The 15,779-nt window shown below is 42.7% G+C and overlaps 2 protein-coding genes across 5 annotated transcripts; one reads left to right on the top strand and one right to left on the bottom strand.

The window, feature by feature from the left end:
* Positions 1–264: 264 nt before the first annotated feature.
* LOC146645303 (actin nucleation-promoting factor WAS-like) lies at positions 265–4,945 on the top strand. The gene is made up of 11 exons (XM_085392946.1): positions 265–489; positions 1,231–1,371; positions 1,463–1,549; positions 1,687–1,783; positions 2,141–2,170; positions 2,260–2,295; positions 2,403–2,601; positions 2,718–2,896; positions 3,024–3,634; positions 3,771–3,882; positions 4,727–4,945. Exons 1-11 carry the CDS (start codon positions 388–390, stop codon positions 4,783–4,785), a joined length of 1,653 nt encoding a protein of 550 aa, XP_085249072.1. The 5' UTR covers positions 265–387; the 3' UTR covers positions 4,786–4,945.
* A 124-nt stretch (positions 4,946–5,069) lies between these two features.
* LOC146645302 (semaphorin-3F-like) lies at positions 5,070–15,458 on the bottom strand. Of its 4 annotated transcripts, none has more exons than XM_085392943.1 (19): positions 14,976–15,458; positions 13,297–13,390; positions 13,053–13,189; positions 10,013–10,173; positions 9,828–9,890; positions 9,607–9,726; positions 9,331–9,424; positions 9,104–9,223; positions 8,840–8,985; positions 8,634–8,748; positions 8,472–8,541; positions 8,162–8,306; positions 7,813–8,035; positions 7,620–7,708; positions 7,478–7,519; positions 7,210–7,367; positions 7,048–7,115; positions 6,828–6,955; positions 5,070–6,431 (listed from the first exon to the last, which is right to left on the bottom strand). In XM_085392943.1, the coding sequence occupies exons 3-19, from the start codon at positions 13,150–13,152 to the stop codon at positions 6,054–6,056; spliced, it is 2,220 nt and encodes a 739-aa protein (XP_085249069.1). In that variant the 5' UTR covers positions 13,153–13,189; positions 13,297–13,390; positions 14,976–15,458; the 3' UTR covers positions 5,070–6,053. The 4 variants fall into 4 exon arrangements, with proteins under 4 accessions (XP_085249069.1, XP_085249071.1, XP_085249070.1 ...); XM_085392945.1 differs by having other exon boundaries at positions 13,297–13,395; positions 14,976–15,109; XM_085392944.1 differs by having other exon boundaries at positions 13,297–13,395; positions 14,841–14,978.
* Between the last annotated feature and the right edge of the window lie 321 nt (positions 15,459–15,779).

Here is a 15,779-nt window from a genome sequence, read left to right as displayed (position 1 = left end):
CATCCTGTACATTTTTAAATTAATTTGAATGTTGTTAACTGTCAATAAAATGTGTTTTATTTGTACATAATCGTCTCTTTTTTTAAAAATGTGTATAAGAGGTCGCATAAACTCAGCGTATCTAAAAGAACGTTACTTGAGGAGGAGAGATATAACATTGCACTTCCTCCTTCTGAAAATGGAAGTAACACGTTTGTGCTCTGGGTCTGAGCGAGAGAAGAAAAAATGTGGTCGTTCATTTCCGGCTTTGAGTTGATGTGTGCAAAGAAGGGAGAAGAGAAACTTCCTTGATTGTAGAGCTAACTATAGAGAGTATTCTGTTGCAAGGGCGCTTGTTCAAATGCCGTGCATACAGTAGTTTAGGATAACCGGTTTTATCACAGGACTATGAGTCGTGGATCTAAAACTAAAACAGAGAGCACTCAAAGCTTTCTGCTGAGCCCACAGGAGAATGACAAGCTGGAGGAGCTGCTGGGCAGAAGGTGTGCTGTAAGTTCTTAGCTGACCCGGGAGGGGATTACCAACTGAAAGAATGTCGCTCTGCTTTATCTGTCTTGACTTGTATCCTTTTCGTTAAAAGCGTTTACCTTAAAAGAAGGCGGCGTACACTGGAGTACACATCATTCTAATTGATGCACAGTTTAACAATGGGTTGGGGACTGTTATACTTTTAACACAGCATTGTTGTACCATCATTTTCTCAACTCTCTTTTGGCAGATTATTTTCTTAATGCTTTTAGTCGCTTTATTTTTGGTCCATTTGAAGGCCTGTCTTATTTTACTCTATATTTTTGAAATCTATTGATAGTTTTTGTGAATTCAAGCATTATTTGCTGACATTAGGTCATCAAAAAGTAGGTAGCTGTAACAGGAAATGGTGGCTGAACCAATTCTTCCTCTGCTGTCAGAATTAGTCACTATGCTCAGCTTTGGCCTTGTTCAGTTCTTGCTTTTGGCCTCTGAGGTAAACAATAGCGTTTACAGTTGTGACCCCGCCATAATAACAAAACACTAGATGTGCACAAGCTACACATTTTAATTACGTAGAAGGCTGCATTGAAAAACTAGGAGCATCACAAACTTTAAGCCTTATCTGAACAAATGAAAGCAGATGAGGAAGTTTATTCTCACTGCAAAGCTGCAAATTTACATATGAAATGTAATAAAGAGCTCTCAAGTTTCCTATCAGCTCTGAGCTCTTTTCATTGTCTGTCTTGTCTATGTGTTCAGTCCATGGCCACCGCAGTCGCACAGCTGTTCATGGCTCTACCTAACAGTTCATCCATGTGGAGCTTGCAGCACACTGGGGTGGCCTGTTTCGTCAAAGACAACCCTCAGCGCTCCTATTTCATACGGATGTTTGATTTAAAGGTAACCCCCTACATAATGGGTCCCGTATTAGATAGCTTAGATTAAGTTTCTAATCTCACAAGACCGACATATTAATTCACTCTTTTTACAGGTCGGGAGTGTGGTTTGGGAGCAGGAGCTCTACAACCAAATTGTGTACTCAGCCCCAAAGCCATTCTTTCATACCTTTCCTGCTGATGTAAGCACACCCCTTGTTTTAGCTCATCTTAAAGCTGTAATTATGATGTGATGTGGTGCAATTACTTCTGGTGTAATCATCACTATGGGTCAAAAATCATCAATCTTGATTCTGTGTGCGTTTGTTATACACTGTAGGACTGCCAGGTCGGACTGAACTTCTGTGATCTGCAGGAAGCAGACATATTCCAAACTGCTGTTCAGGAAAAAATCAACCAAAGAAACACCCGTCAAGGTCAGTGAGGCCACAGCCTTTCACTGCTTTGATGTCTCATTTTAGAATGGGAAAGCAAAGAATACATTTGAAATATTATGGTTACCACTTACTCACAATTTATTTGTGTATAGATGGTTTGAGATTAATATATATGTTTGAGAAAGCACTGTGGGGGAAAAACAAACAAACATTAAAATTACACTAAATGAGGAAGTTTTTTTTTTTTTTTTTTATCAAGTACCCTATTCTAGTACTCTTAGAAAAAAATCGCTTCCAGGCTGATACGTGGTTATATATGAAACAACAAGTCGTTCATTTGTTTCAACGGCTGTGTGTGGGGTTTATGCAAAATGGTTTCTCTCACCTCTCTCACAGATAAGAAACAGCGCCCCCCGCACACTAGTGGTAAGATGGCAAAAACTTCAAAACAGTATGCTGTGTAAACGTGGCAAACTGTAGTGCTACATATAATTTTCTGTTTTCTTTCACTGCAGACAGAAGTTCCCTGCCTCCACTCCCACCTGAAAAAGGTGTGCAACTGCTGTCTTTGCTGTGTACTTTTACTATTGATACATAAAATGAAACATACTAGGAACATATTAACCAGTGTGCTAATCTGGACGTCTTCCAAAAACAGGACCTAGTGGCCCTCCTTCTTTTCACATGGCCACAGTGGACATTCAAAACCCAGATATCCAGTCTTCACGCTATCGCTCGGTGCCTACACCTGCTGCTGCCTCTGCTGCGACAGGCAAAGGAAAGAAGGACAAGAAGAAGAAGCAGAAAAAAGGCCCCAAGCTCTCCAAAGCAGACATAGGAGCACCTAGTGGATTTAAGTAAGTGTATGACTCGCTGAAAATGAAGTTTTATCAGAGGTTTTAGAGCAATGTTCATATTTTGTTGTTTAAATTTAACTTCAATAAACTGTTTCCTTCTTCTTTCCTTCCGTCAGGCATGTAAGTCATGTGGGGTGGGACCCTAACAACCTGGACCCTGACCTGATGCGGCTGCTGTCTCAAGCTGGCATTAGTGAAGCTGAAATGAGGGATGAAAGAACCTCTCAGCTCATCTATAATGTAATTGAACAGTCAGGAGGGATGGAGGCAGTCAAAAGGGAGGTGAACAGATCAGGTTAGACTCTCACTGCCTCGTTTTTGACTCAGTTAACTATCTCACTGTTCCAAACAGGCTGATCTCGTTGTTAAACCGTGGATGAGTTGTAATATATGTTTATACCTTCTTCCACTCAATTGTATAGCTACAGGACCTCCACCTCCTCCACCTGGCAGACAGGGGCCCCTCCCTCCGCTACCAGGCTCTAGCCCCTCTGCTCCAACCCCTCCACCCCAGCGAGGCCGTTCTGGCCCCCTGCCTCCCATTCCAGGTCATTCACAGCGAGCAGGCCCGCCTCCCCAGCCACCTCCTTCTCGTGGATCTTTACCACCCCCTCCTCCATCAAGCCGAAGCGGCCCTCCGCCACCCCCGCCATCACATGCTCCACCTCCTCCATCTTCAAGGTCTCCTCATGCCCCACCTCCCATGTCTTCCCACGGCGCTCCTCCTCCTCCACCACCAAGCCAGCGCTCCGCAGGTTTTCCACCTCCTCCTGTCCCGTCTACACCCAGCAGAGGGGTTGGTGGTGGTGGAGGAGGAGGAGGAGGAGGAGGAGGAGGAGGAGGGGGAGGGGGCCCACCTCCTCCTCCTCCACCACCACCACCGCCACCTCCCCAAACTTCAGTTTCTTCAGATTTCCCTCCTCCTCCTCCCATATCTGGCGGTGCACCACGACCTACTTCCGCTTCCATTGGTGGAGGAGACAGCAGAGGAGCTTTGCTGGATCAGATCCGACTCGGGAAAAAACTGAGAAATGTAAAGAAACTCGGCTTTCTCAAGAACATCTGTTACATAAGTCAAACGTCTTGATTTTCATGCTGCAACATGCCGAGATATTTGTAGAGCGTACTGACGTTTACATTTTGTCCTCCTGTGGTGTTGTGTATTACAGGTAACAGACGACCCTAATCCAGCTCCACCTGCATCAGCAGAGTCAGGTGAAGGCATTGTCGGTGCTCTCATGATGGTCATGCAGAAGAGAAGCAAAGTCATCCATTCCTCTGGTAAATATTACACTACCAGTAACATCTTTTTATGTACACTCTGGTCTCTTTATTAGGTACACCTGTTCAGCTGCTTATTAATGCAAATATCTAATCATCCAATCTCATAGCACTAAATCAGTACATTTAGGCATGTAGGCAAGACCACCTACTGAAGCTCAAACTGAGCATCAGGATAATGAAGAAAGGTGATTTAAGTAAGCGGATATGACATGTTTTGGTGTTGGTGCCGAATGGGCTGGTCAGAGTGTTGCATAAACCGCTGATATACTGATGTTTTCCTGCACAATCATCTCTGGTTCACGTACAAAATATCAGGAAGTTATTTGGATGAACTGCTGGGTAGCAGGAGCAAACCTCTGGGGCAAACATGTCTCGTTAAAGTTAGAGGAGAATGGCCAGACTGCTTTGAGCTGTTAGGAAGGCAGCAGTAACAGAAATACTCACTAGCTGCAATCAAGGTAGGAGCATCTCTGAACACATCCAAACTCCAATCTTGAAGAAGATGAGCTGCAGCAGCAGAAGACCACACTAGGCGTCACTTCCCAAGCTCTGATCTCATTCCAATAGCTCACCTTTGTAATGTGGTGGAACAGGAGATTTGCGTCATGGATGTGAAGCTGACAAATCTGCAGGAACTGTATGATGCTATCATGCAAATATGGATCAAAATCTCTGTGAAATCTTTCCAGTAACTTGCTGAAAAACTAAAGCAGTTCTGAAGGAAAAAGGGGGTCCAAACCAGTGCGAGCTAGGTGTACCTAATAAAGTGGTGCGTGAGTGTATGCATGCATGAGTTAAACCATCAGAGCTACAAACACTTTATATTTGTTCTGTCTTTCAGATGAAAGTGAAGATGACGGTGGGGATGACGATGATGATGACGATGAATGGGATGACTGATCTAGCTGTTCTTGTTTTTTGTGAATTTTCCACTTGCTTGAGTTCTGATGTTTGTTTTAACCCCATGAACTGTTACATGCGATGATCTGTTACAGATTTGTTAACTGCAAACTGGAGTATAGCTTGGATATGTGATAAAGTACTGTTTGTAGGGGATTCGTAAAAAAAATGAAATAAAATGAAAGAAATATTTCAATATGAAAGATTGAAAGGAACAAATTGATGAGAATTCTGAAATGCTTATATTTTTTTCTAACACTTCCAGTGTAGGATTCATCAGCATCACAACACATAGCAGAGGTGAAAAGCGGCTCCGAGTGGAAAATATGCTTAAAGAGCCATTTAAAAAAGACACAAACCCAAAAACCAACCTGTGACTACAGCTTATGACAGAACACCAACAATACTAAATCTGAGCCAGTTTCGTTCCCATTTTTATAACATACTATACATAAAAAAAAAGTAGGTTCCTGTATCATATTCTCAAACATCTGTGCAAAAATCCCCAGTTCCCTCAAATACCACCACCTACAAAGTGCATGACTGGAAGAACACTGTACGCTATACATAGCCTCAATACTCACATACTGTAGGTCACTAATGCACAGGACAGTAAGGGAGTCATTGTATGACAAAATCCAATGGAATTAGCTTAACATAAAACAATACACCTTACAAACATCGTAACACACCAGAAAACAGAACAGTTAAATGTACAACTTGCAACAAACAACAACAGTACGCATGCAAAATATGCATTCTTGTCATCGTTATGCAAGAGCAATCCAATGACTGCATCACGACCTTATATATTATATTCACAATCAATATATTACATTTCTGTTTCAAGATACTTAAAAGAGAACATACTTGTGTTTTTGCGTGTTGGAGCCCGTTAGCTATATCTTACATATACTTTACATCACAGTCATTCTTTGTCCAAATCAACACCAAAGTGTGTGTGAAATATGTGATCAACCCCAATGTGCAGTCTGTTATTCATTCATTTTTTTTAACCACATTGGTAATACAGCTGTGTTTTGGAGAATAGAAATGTATGCTACAACTTAGAATGTGGTCATCAGTAGTGTAAAATATATTTCATATGTATTTACTGGGCTGGCGTTTGCAAAACCACCAATACACGTTAAGGACAGAAAGACAGCATCGCCTGCCTAATGAATAGAAGTGACACCCAAAGATGTGTCAAATGAAAGTCCACCATAAAGTCTATACAGGCCAGTGCCGGACAGTGTTGGTCCCGTCTCCTAGCCGAGCCCTTGGTCCTGGCTTTCTGTGTGCCTGCGGCTGGTGCGCTTATGCTGCTGCTGCTGTTTGGGACTGATTTGTTCCCAGTAGGACTGACAGTACTGGTTGATCAGTCTAATCTCAGGCGGGAATGGTGTAGAGGCGAGGGAGGACTGCGAGTATGGCCGTGTCTGATGGGTTTTTGGCTCTTCGTCCTCGTCTTGAGCGGTGAGAGCTAAAACGATGTCTCGGTCAAGGATGCGCAGCGCAATGCGGGTCACCGTGTGTTTAAAGTTGTTTTCAGTGGCGAGGCAGTGGTAGAGCCCAGCGTCTGTTTGGTTGAGAGACTTCAGAAGGATGCCGTGGTTGGTCTTAACAACCCCTCCGGCACGGTTGAGCTGAAGGAAAAAGGGTGAAACAGCAGATAAGTCAAAGAAAGGGAACAAGTTTAAATAATAATTTTAAATAATAGGGCAAATAATTGTCCTGTGGAAACACAGAAACAGCCTCTTATATAAAAGGTAGCAAAATGCACGTGTTCTTATTTTAATATGTAAAATTATTTTGCTTTATATACACAGGGTCTGCTGTTGCTTACAGCATTGTGTGGCTATTTCTAAGCTGGAAGAAGGGACTTTTTTTCTTTGTTGCCAGTGATCACAAACCTCGATACTTACTGGAAAAAAATAAACTCTCAGCAATAAAAGCAATAAAGATAGTTACCAAAAAGTGAAGTGATTCCTTTTGCATCTTTAAAAAAAAAAGGAAAAAGAAAAAAGATTGCTCTTCCTCACCACTTTCCTCTTTCCTTCTCTCTGGAAGAGCCACTTTACTGTGGCCTGGGGAGAACGAGGCTGACACTCCAAGAAGGTGCTGCTGCCCTCTACTCCAAACTGCACTGTCTCTCTCAGACGTTTCTCAACTGGACATTTAAATGGTAAAAAAAAATTAAGTTAAAAAAAATGCTAAATTTTGAAGTTTACATCATTTTAAAAACACATAAAATTGCCACACCTTTGGCGTTAAAGCCTCTGCACTGCCTCAGCGGGTCGCCGTGTTTAACGTCCTGTCTTCTGCTTCTCCTGAGACAGAATTCAAATTCAAATTCATTGAAATTTGACGTTATATTGTCACATCCTTACTTTATAGTATAGAGGTTTGTGAGACGTCCCTAACCTTTTGGTTGATGGCGTGAAAGCAGAGCAACTCTCTCCATCCCAGGCACAGTAGGGGTCCCGAGCCAGACAGCAGTCAGAGCAGGCCCTGCCGTACACCCCGCAGCGGTGAAGCGACACTTGGGTCAGCCCTGCGTCTGATGACACGTACAGCTGTTGCTGTGGCAACACAAGCAAAAAAAACAAACAAAAAACTCAGCAAGTGTCTGTGGGGCATTTGTTTTAATACATGCAAAGAAATGTATATGACCAGGTTAGATTTGTCTTACTCTTTTAGATGATATTTTCATAGTCTTGACTGGTGCTCTGGTCTAAAAACGTATTAAAAAAAGAAAAATGTAAAAATAAATGACCCCTTTTCTTAGAACACACTGCACTGTGTACTTTTTAGGACCACACATTTAGACATACCCGAAAAACCTCCACTTCCTCTAGTGTCAACTCCTCCATGCTTGTTGGGTCCTTAGGCAAAACTATTACCTTTTGCACAGTGCCTCGATCTAGAAGTATGAATGAATTATGATCAAAAACAACATTTGCATGAAAAAAAAGAAAGAAATCAACTTCAACCGAGCATGTGCAATCATCCCTGAAGTTGTCTCACCTGTCCCCAGGAAGAGCACTTCATAGCGCCCATCAACAGCATCCACCTGATCCACCACCAGGGCAGTGTACCTATAGTCCACACCAGTTCTCACCACCAGGGGGCGGCGATGGATAGGGTAAACTGAATGAAACATGAGGGGATGGGCTCTGATGAAATTCACAGCCTCATCTGAAAAGTTCTTTGAGGATCGGATACCAGGAGTGAAGGTTCCTCCCGGACACTGGGTGGAAAAAAAAAGGAGGGGAGATTTCGTGTGCATCATCTGGTGACTTCCTTTTGATTTAAATTTCAGCATCTGGGTTTTATTCCATTGTGTCATTTTGGACATTACGTGACAGAAACCTACCGTTCCAGGCCTTGGGTAGGGAATCTTGCCAGTGTACTCTGTCCATTGATAATTATGGCCATGTTTGTGGGCAAACGGTCCGTTGAATACGTTGCGGATATCAGCCATCGAGTAAACACAGACTGCTGATCCCTTGAACACAGAGCTTGAGCACAAACAGACAATTAAGGTAATAAGTAGAGGTAGGAGACAGCTTGCACCCTACCCATGAAATTAAGTTATGTCCACAAAAATGTGTGAAAATAAAAACTGAGTTAATGAGATTGAATGAGAAGTGAATTCATTGGGCGAGTCTCCAAATATGTCTCACCCTGCTGTAGTGAAGAGAACGTACACCATAGGGTTTCGTTCATCCTGCGTTGGCTGTATAAACACATCCCCTATTAAAAGAATGACATGCAAATCAATAACGCTATAGGCAAGTTATAATGCAACCAGTTTAAACACAGTGCTTATTTTATTATGACTTTACGTAGTTCGTCAAATCGTGTCTCCACTCCGTCTTCTCCTATCACCGAACAGATAAGACGAGCCTTCAGGAACGTCGTCCAGCGGTTCACCAGGGACTTCTGTCCTCCTTCGTCATTCTAGACAGGAAAGAAATTAGGTCAATGCATTTTATATTAAAAAGGTGAGCTGCTTATAGTTTCACAACTTGCGCAGTGTGCTTTGGCTCACCAGACACACTCTTCCCACCCTGGCTAAAACAGTGGGACTCGCCCCGCCGCTGGAGTCTAGACTCTTCTCTCGGAAAAAGAAGTACAGTTTGTCGTCATTCTTTTCTGCACTGTCAGGGATCTGCTGGATTCGAATAAACACAGGCTCTGGAGGATAAAAACAGATAAGCAGAGAGAGGATTGAGGCAAGTGGTTGTCAAAAAAATGAACGGAACAATAACCTGTAATCAGTAATATTTACCTACTCAGACCCACACTTACTCACCGTTGAGCCATCTGGAGTCATACTGCTCTGTCCTGATTGCCGTTCTTCCTCCCATGGTCCTAAACACAGCAGCATCTGTACTCATGAAGTCGATATGTACCCCTGCATATAGATTACCATCTGCACAGGTGGGACAGTAAAAAAACAGGGTGGTAAAACAGTAGCTTAAGGAGTTTGAGAAGGAATTTAGTGGGTTTTTTTCTGGCTATAAATCAGTCATGTCTTACTGATCAAAACTGCAACATTCTCCTGTTTGGGATCATAGGAACATTTTCCCTTCCCCGAATCCACATACCCAGGGACCAGCCTAAACAGGTAGTCCTGCAGAGGCAGATTAGATAGTCAGTATGCATGAAAATAGACCGCTAAGACATCACAAGGGAGCATGGGAAATCATAAACAAATCAGCGCCCCGGGTGGTAGCTGTGAAATATTTAGCGAGGACAAAGCTGGAGGGGTTTTGCTGTAAATGCCTCTAAGGGAACGGTAATCGTCTTGTTCACCTCTGCCCTCCAGCCTCTGTTGATGAATGTGCAGATGGGTTGGTACGCTCCTGTTCCACAAGTGTAGAGGTGGGTGCGGTTCCACGGCTCTATCAACCGCACAAAGTTGGCACATTCACCCTGACAAAGGAGAGTAAGACAAATGGAATCCAAACACTGTATCTTGAAAGCAGGAGCCTCCAACTTTTTTGAAAGAACAGGATGTAAATACTTGACGCTACCTGTTTTCCCTTTCCTGTCATCTGACATTCTCCCTTTCTCTTAGCAGATGCTGGCCAGTGGATCTGTTGTTCCAAAAGCACAAATAGCCCCAAACAGTGAATTATTAAGGATCAATGCACTCTGAGACTAAATACCACATACCAAATGGCAGAGCGGATTTAGGAAGAAAGGAATTTATACACACTATGAGTGGCTCCTTGTTAACATTGTGCATGTCCAGAGCCACCAGGTACTCCCGGCTGCCCAAGTACAGACGTCCCTGGTCCTGATCCATCAGAAGTACACGGTAATCGCTGGTATTGAAGGTGAAGCTGAAGGGTCGTGCCGCTCTTGTGTCCATCAGTTCTGTTTGGAAAGTGTTGCCAGTTTGTTAAAAAATAATTACAACTTCGCCACTCGGAAAAACCAGCGTCATGTGGAGAAAATCCAGTCATATTATTCCTTTTATGCTTTTACCATGTTTCATTACAGACTTGGATGAACTTATGGTCCCTTAAACAGCATACTTCTCACTTGTGTGCAGGAAAATGTGTGTCACAGATTAAATATAACTCAACTTAGAGCATTTTAGGAAACATTTTCGCTTTTAAGATCTTAATATTTTATGCGTCCTGGCTGTCTGATTGAGTTTAAGGCACCGCGTGCCCTGTGGAGTTAGACGAAAAAGCGAGTCCCTTAGGAAACACGGTCAGTGGAACTCACGGCTAATTCTTAAGATCAGATTTGTGTTCAGCAGAGCGTAACCTGTTAAGACATGCAGTGAAAAATGTTTCCCCCTTTTTTGTTCTCCTGAAAACCCCGATTAGGCTATTTTCATCTGCTGCAAGACAAATGGACTCTACTGTGGAGGACTTTACTTCTGAAAGTTTCCATTCTTTCATCTAACAACTAGTTTAAACACATACAAAGTAAGACTCGCTCATACATCTGTGTCATGTGCAAAATTCTGACCACCATATGTGCACACTGTGACATGGCACACTCATGGTAAAGACAGCAGGATTATATATTGACAAATGTTCACAGAGACCCTTAGAAGTGGGCTTACAGGGAATCAAGAGGAAGCACAATCTCTATTTACATCAAAGCACCTTCCATTTTCCTTTTGAGGCCCGTGTTAACAGGATGCAGTCAAGGTGCAACAAAAATAAGCTATGCAATCGGATCTCCAGGCAACATGGGATGGAGTCTCAGAGGTGGGATGAGGTCTGGTTCTGTTCCCAAGAGGTGAACACAGGATAACAAGCTTCTGGACAAGCGCCACATCACTGGGTCATAGTGGATTCACTGAACAGGCTAAATGTAGAAACACCACACCCCTATACATGTCTCCATTCTCCAAAAATAGCAAACAATGTACTGCCATCATCTGGTAAACATTCAGCAAACACTTACCCCCTGACAACATTCTGACACTGACAGGGAAACACTGGGAAGGACACACAATTCAAGTATGAAGCCACAGCTGGGCCACTATGAGCTCTCGTGTTACAGCTTGACAACATATTGTCACTAAGGCACTAATGACTGCTGCCATTTACTGTAGTCCCAGACGTCTCTCGAGTATTAGCTAACTGCTGACAGCACTGCGAGGGCATAAGATTCTAAAACATGGCTTCAGTTACACTGCCGATTCTGCTCTCTAGCAACACTAATTCAACCGATTTACAGTTATTCCCATTTCGGCGCTTATGACTGATACAACTTCCCAGCAGCAGGGAAGTCAGTGTAGTGTTCCTTTCCTCTCCAGGCCTCCTGTACCCCCAGAGTGTCACTCAGCCCGGCTCATTCGTTCAGAAGAGTCACATGTCCTCCAGCCTCCTCAAAAACCTCCTCCACAGGCGCCTCAAGGGAACAAAGAGACTCGCTGTCACAAACAATGAACAATAAATCCTTGGAGTCGCAGAAAAGAATTGCAGAGTAAATCCAACTTTTTTCTTTTCCTTTTTTTGTTTGGTATTAGGGGGAAGGGTGACTTAAGTCTGCGAACGTACTCTTACGAACAATCTAGCGTTCACCTTTCAGCTCCTACAAACATCCTCCTGAAAGTGAAATTGTCAAGGACAGCTCCTGACAGATGTGAATTCCTTTTTCTGAGAGGAACACGATCAAGTTCAAGACCGAGCTTGCGCAACTGGTCAGACTTCTACTTTGTTCAAACTGCTGCAAAAACTCACTGGTATGTATAAGCTGTTTACCAAAAGGGGATTAGCGTTAAAAGTCACGCAAAAATGCACAGCAATTACTTTCTCGAGCCCCAAATGGAAAGTGTCTCCGTATGCAAGAGCTGTCAACAGCGTGTCTTTGGTGTTACAAAATCAGCTGAATTCAAAACAGCACTGGCTATAAAGCACAGATCCCGTGATTAGTTCACCTCTAATCTGCCTCAGGTGGCTTTTCTTGAAATTGTACCAAATCATAAATGTTTCCCATTAAATCGCTGCACTAGAAGAACGTAATGAAGCAAGCATGTCAGCACTGCCTAGACCTGACCTGCAAACAGAAGGTTCTGACTCAACTCCACATGAAAGCGCTCGGGAACGTTATAAATCTCACTCACACCTCTAATTCTCACTTACACGAAGTTCAGGTGTGATGCCCGCATGTGTGTGTTTGTGTGTCTTTCTGCGAGTTTAAGTGACAACATGATAGGGATGCAGAAAATACCTGTAATCATCCGACATTGTTTGGATCAAAGGTGTCTTCCACATATTTGTAACACGAATCTCTGCTATTATAGTTAATGACGACAGGGAACAGACAACACGGGAAAATCCCAAACACCTGCGAAAAAAAGCTTCAAAGAAAACACTATCTGCCCCATCTCAAATCTACTCTGGCTTTCAAAAAGGTCATGATCAAATTTCAGCTGTTTCCTTCTTGTGTCAGACCGTCAGACGTCAAAAAACAAAGAACTGACAGGCCACACTGTAGTGCGTGTGGATTTCAGGGTGTGGGGACAAATTGTTGAAGGGCACTACCAGTATCCACACGTAATATCCACCTTTTGTTTTCAGCGTTGCACAGTTTGACGTGTGGCAGGAAATACGTTCTTTACATATGCATGAAAAGGAAATAGAACCACTAGTTCGGATGCGCGCGTGGGTGTATGGGTGAGTTTTTGCGCAAGCGAGTGGCTTTGCGGGAGAAACCAAAAAAGTACAATAAACTATTACGATAATCCCCGCTGACAGAAGAGTTCTAGTTAATCTGAACGAACTCACCTTTAAAGGAGAGGCGAACCCGAGGAGCAGACTGCTGCACGCCCAAGCTTCTGCAAACACAGAGGGCCAAAAGGAGGAGCTGGGCTCCAGATGCTGTCATGGTAACAGTCACGCAGGTAGCCCACAGAGATCTAAATCTGGACGAAAAGAAGAAAGACGAATGAACTATTATTATAGAGTGCCCCATGAGAAATGGGAGACATAAAAAGAAAGAAGGGAGGACAGGCAAGCTAGTCTCTCTCACTTTCTCTGATCTCTCTGATCAGAAGTTTGGCCTGCAGCCTTCCAAGGCAAGACGTCTCGTTTGGCAGGAGAGAACAACGTCCAAATCTTCGCACCTGCGCTGGAAAATATGACAGGCCTATTATTTATTTAAAGTGTAAGCGTAGTGAGTTATGTGTCAAGACTGTATAATAATACTTGTAAGTATACAGTCAGTTGGAAAAAGAAGACTAATGCCTTGTGGTCTTCATCTTGTACACATTACAGTTTGTTTTGCATAAATTTTGCCCATGTTTCTTTTAGAAAACTGTATCAAAAAGATGATGAAGATGCCCATCAATGAGTCCCTCTGGTTTTCCCTCAGTCTTTTCAACAAAGCATGTCAGTGTACTTTCAGGAGCTGAGAAATGAAATATATGACAGTTCAAAGACACAGGTAGTCCTGGCCGAAACAATTTCTGACAGTTTAGGGGTGTTGAAACGTAGCCTAACTGTTAGACCTTAACTCAGACATTTATTATGCATCTGCACTTTGCTTTGAGAGGATCCCATATAAATTATGAATACTAAAAGCTGAGTCCATAACATCCATTAAATTGTCTCCCTGAAGGTGTGCCTTGCTCGGGCTATAAGCTATCCCTCGGGCTTTTTCACCCCCTCCTTATGACATATGTGTAGCCGAGGCCTCCAGTGCACATGGTACAAGCCTGGAAATGAGTTATTCATGGTCAAAAATGGGGTGGGATTTCACAAAAGGTTTTGTTGTTTTTTTTTTCACAATAAGCCACTCATTTATCTGACACACATAATACAAAAAAATATGCAGCCATAAAAAAGCTGATGAAACTGAAATGACTGACATGGTAAGAATTTAGAAATTTAAAACAGAAGCTGCTGGGAATACCTCACAGTCTTCTTGGCATATTCACACAATTGCTATATTTACGCACCATGGGAGCTTGATTCCTATTCGCTTTTATCAAACCTCGTATATTACTTGCTAATAACCCGTCATGCACCGTGAGATATTTGAAATGAGGTAGAGACCAATGAAAATACAATGGTGTGAGATTTTTTTTTGTAGTCAGCCCATGTAACATTAACATTATGACTTTATAAATAAAAACATGATATACAAAATATTAATAATAAACTGATACTGACAAATAATTAGAAAACATATTTGACCCTAATTTGAATACATAATGGCTATGACCTGCTGACTCTGAAGGCTACATTTAACCTACCAATATTTAGATGAAGATGGAAAAAATAATTAAAGGGTGAGTCTACTTGAAATGCCTTAAAAATATCGTTACAAATGCAATTAGTGGGTGTTACTAAACCATTATATTGAGCCCGAGGGACTACATGTTCGAGATGGCCTGATTTTCGTGGTATTTGTACAAGTGGCGGCACTCCTGCTGGTTTTCTGTGCTTGGGTGGGATCAGCAGTAGAGATTAAAGTTCTGCTGTGTTATTATATGGTTTCCATTTAAAGAAAAATAATAATAATTACAGGATTTCTATAACCTTGTTCTTTTTTCGGGAGGAGTGCGCGCTTACCTGTGAACTCAACATCCAGAAATAGGAGCCGTGGGCTACAAATGCGTGCACTCCAGTCATCTGCCATCCAGACCACGCTACAGAGTAACCAAACCTGAGTTAAAAGTTAAACCAGAGAGAAGTTAAATGTCCTACCTTTGATACCGGGCTTTCAGATCCCAAACTTGCGGGATGTTACCGCTGCACTCCTCGCGTTTTGCGCCTCGGAGCTGAGCTGGAAAATCTCTGTCAGCAGCTCTGCGCAGGCATAAAACAATCCGATAGGTTTGCTAATTCCTCTTCTGAGGAAAAACCGAAGGCTAATCGGTCGCCATTGACCAAAGGCATTCACTCAACATATTTTTTTAAAAAAGGAGGAGGAGAAGGAGGAGGGGGAAACAACTAATCCTTTAACGCCTTTTCCACTCTTTCCAAAAAAAAAAAAAAAAAAAAAGAGAGAGAGAGAGAAAAAAGTTTAAACCTGGATGGCAACAACCATCACCGTGATGTGATCGAGATGTTGGTCCGCTGATCCGTAAAAGTGAGTTTGGAGGTGACTGAGTGAGATTCAAGTGACCAGGTGCAGGTGTTGGGAGAGTGTATGCCCCGCTGTCCTCTCCCTTCTGTTCTTTCCCCACCCAGCCTTCGCTCTCCTGTTGGCCCACAGCAGCATTGGACCAAACCTCTTGGTACACCATATGGGTATGTTAACCCTATCACTGCTGCTGAGTTAAACTCACTGCTCCACTCTGCTGTAAACTGCAACTAATCTATATCAGTCTAATTATTTTAGAATGCTTAAATTATTGCGTATTTTATGGAAACTGTGAAGGGCATACAGTCACTGTTGAATGTTTTTTTCTTTTTCATTTTTAGTTTCTTTGAGGCACCAGAAGGGCCACAGACTATTCTTACACATGATGCAGGGACTGAAATTTACTATTAAGCATCTAGGAGTCG

Source organism: Rhamphochromis longiceps, linkage group LG20 (genome assembly GCF_057381845.1).
Source record: "Rhamphochromis longiceps isolate RC_006_pf linkage group LG20, R_longiceps_female_GT1.1, whole genome shotgun sequence".
NCBI classification, from domain to species: Eukaryota; Metazoa; Chordata; class Actinopteri; order Cichliformes; family Cichlidae; genus Rhamphochromis; species Rhamphochromis longiceps.
The sequence above is the reverse complement of the archived record's forward strand: the minus strand, read 5'-3'. Positions and strand labels throughout refer to the sequence as shown.

Coding starts and splice junctions, on each gene's coding strand:
- LOC146645303 (XM_085392946.1), top strand. CDS start 388: ATGAGTCGTGGATCTAAAACTAAAACAGAGAGCACTCAAAGCTTTCTG. Junction 2,296..2,402: donor TCCACTCCCACCTGAAAAAG/GTGTGCAACTGC, acceptor TTCCAAAAACAG/GACCTAGTGGCCCTCCTTCT. Junction 3,635..3,770: donor TCGGGAAAAAACTGAGAAAT/GTAAAGAAACTC, acceptor TGTGTATTACAG/GTAACAGACGACCCTAATCC.
- LOC146645302 (XM_085392942.1), bottom strand. CDS start 14,907: ATGGCAGATGACTGGAGTGCACGCATTTGTAGCCCACGGCTCCTATTT. Junction 13,190..13,296: donor GATCAGAGAGATCAGAGAAA/GTGAGAGAGACT, acceptor CTTTTCGTCCAG/ATTTAGATCTCTGTGGGCTA. Junction 8,036..8,161: donor CCTACCCAAGGCCTGGAACG/GTAGGTTTCTGT, acceptor TTTTCCACCCAG/TGTCCGGGAGGAACCTTCAC.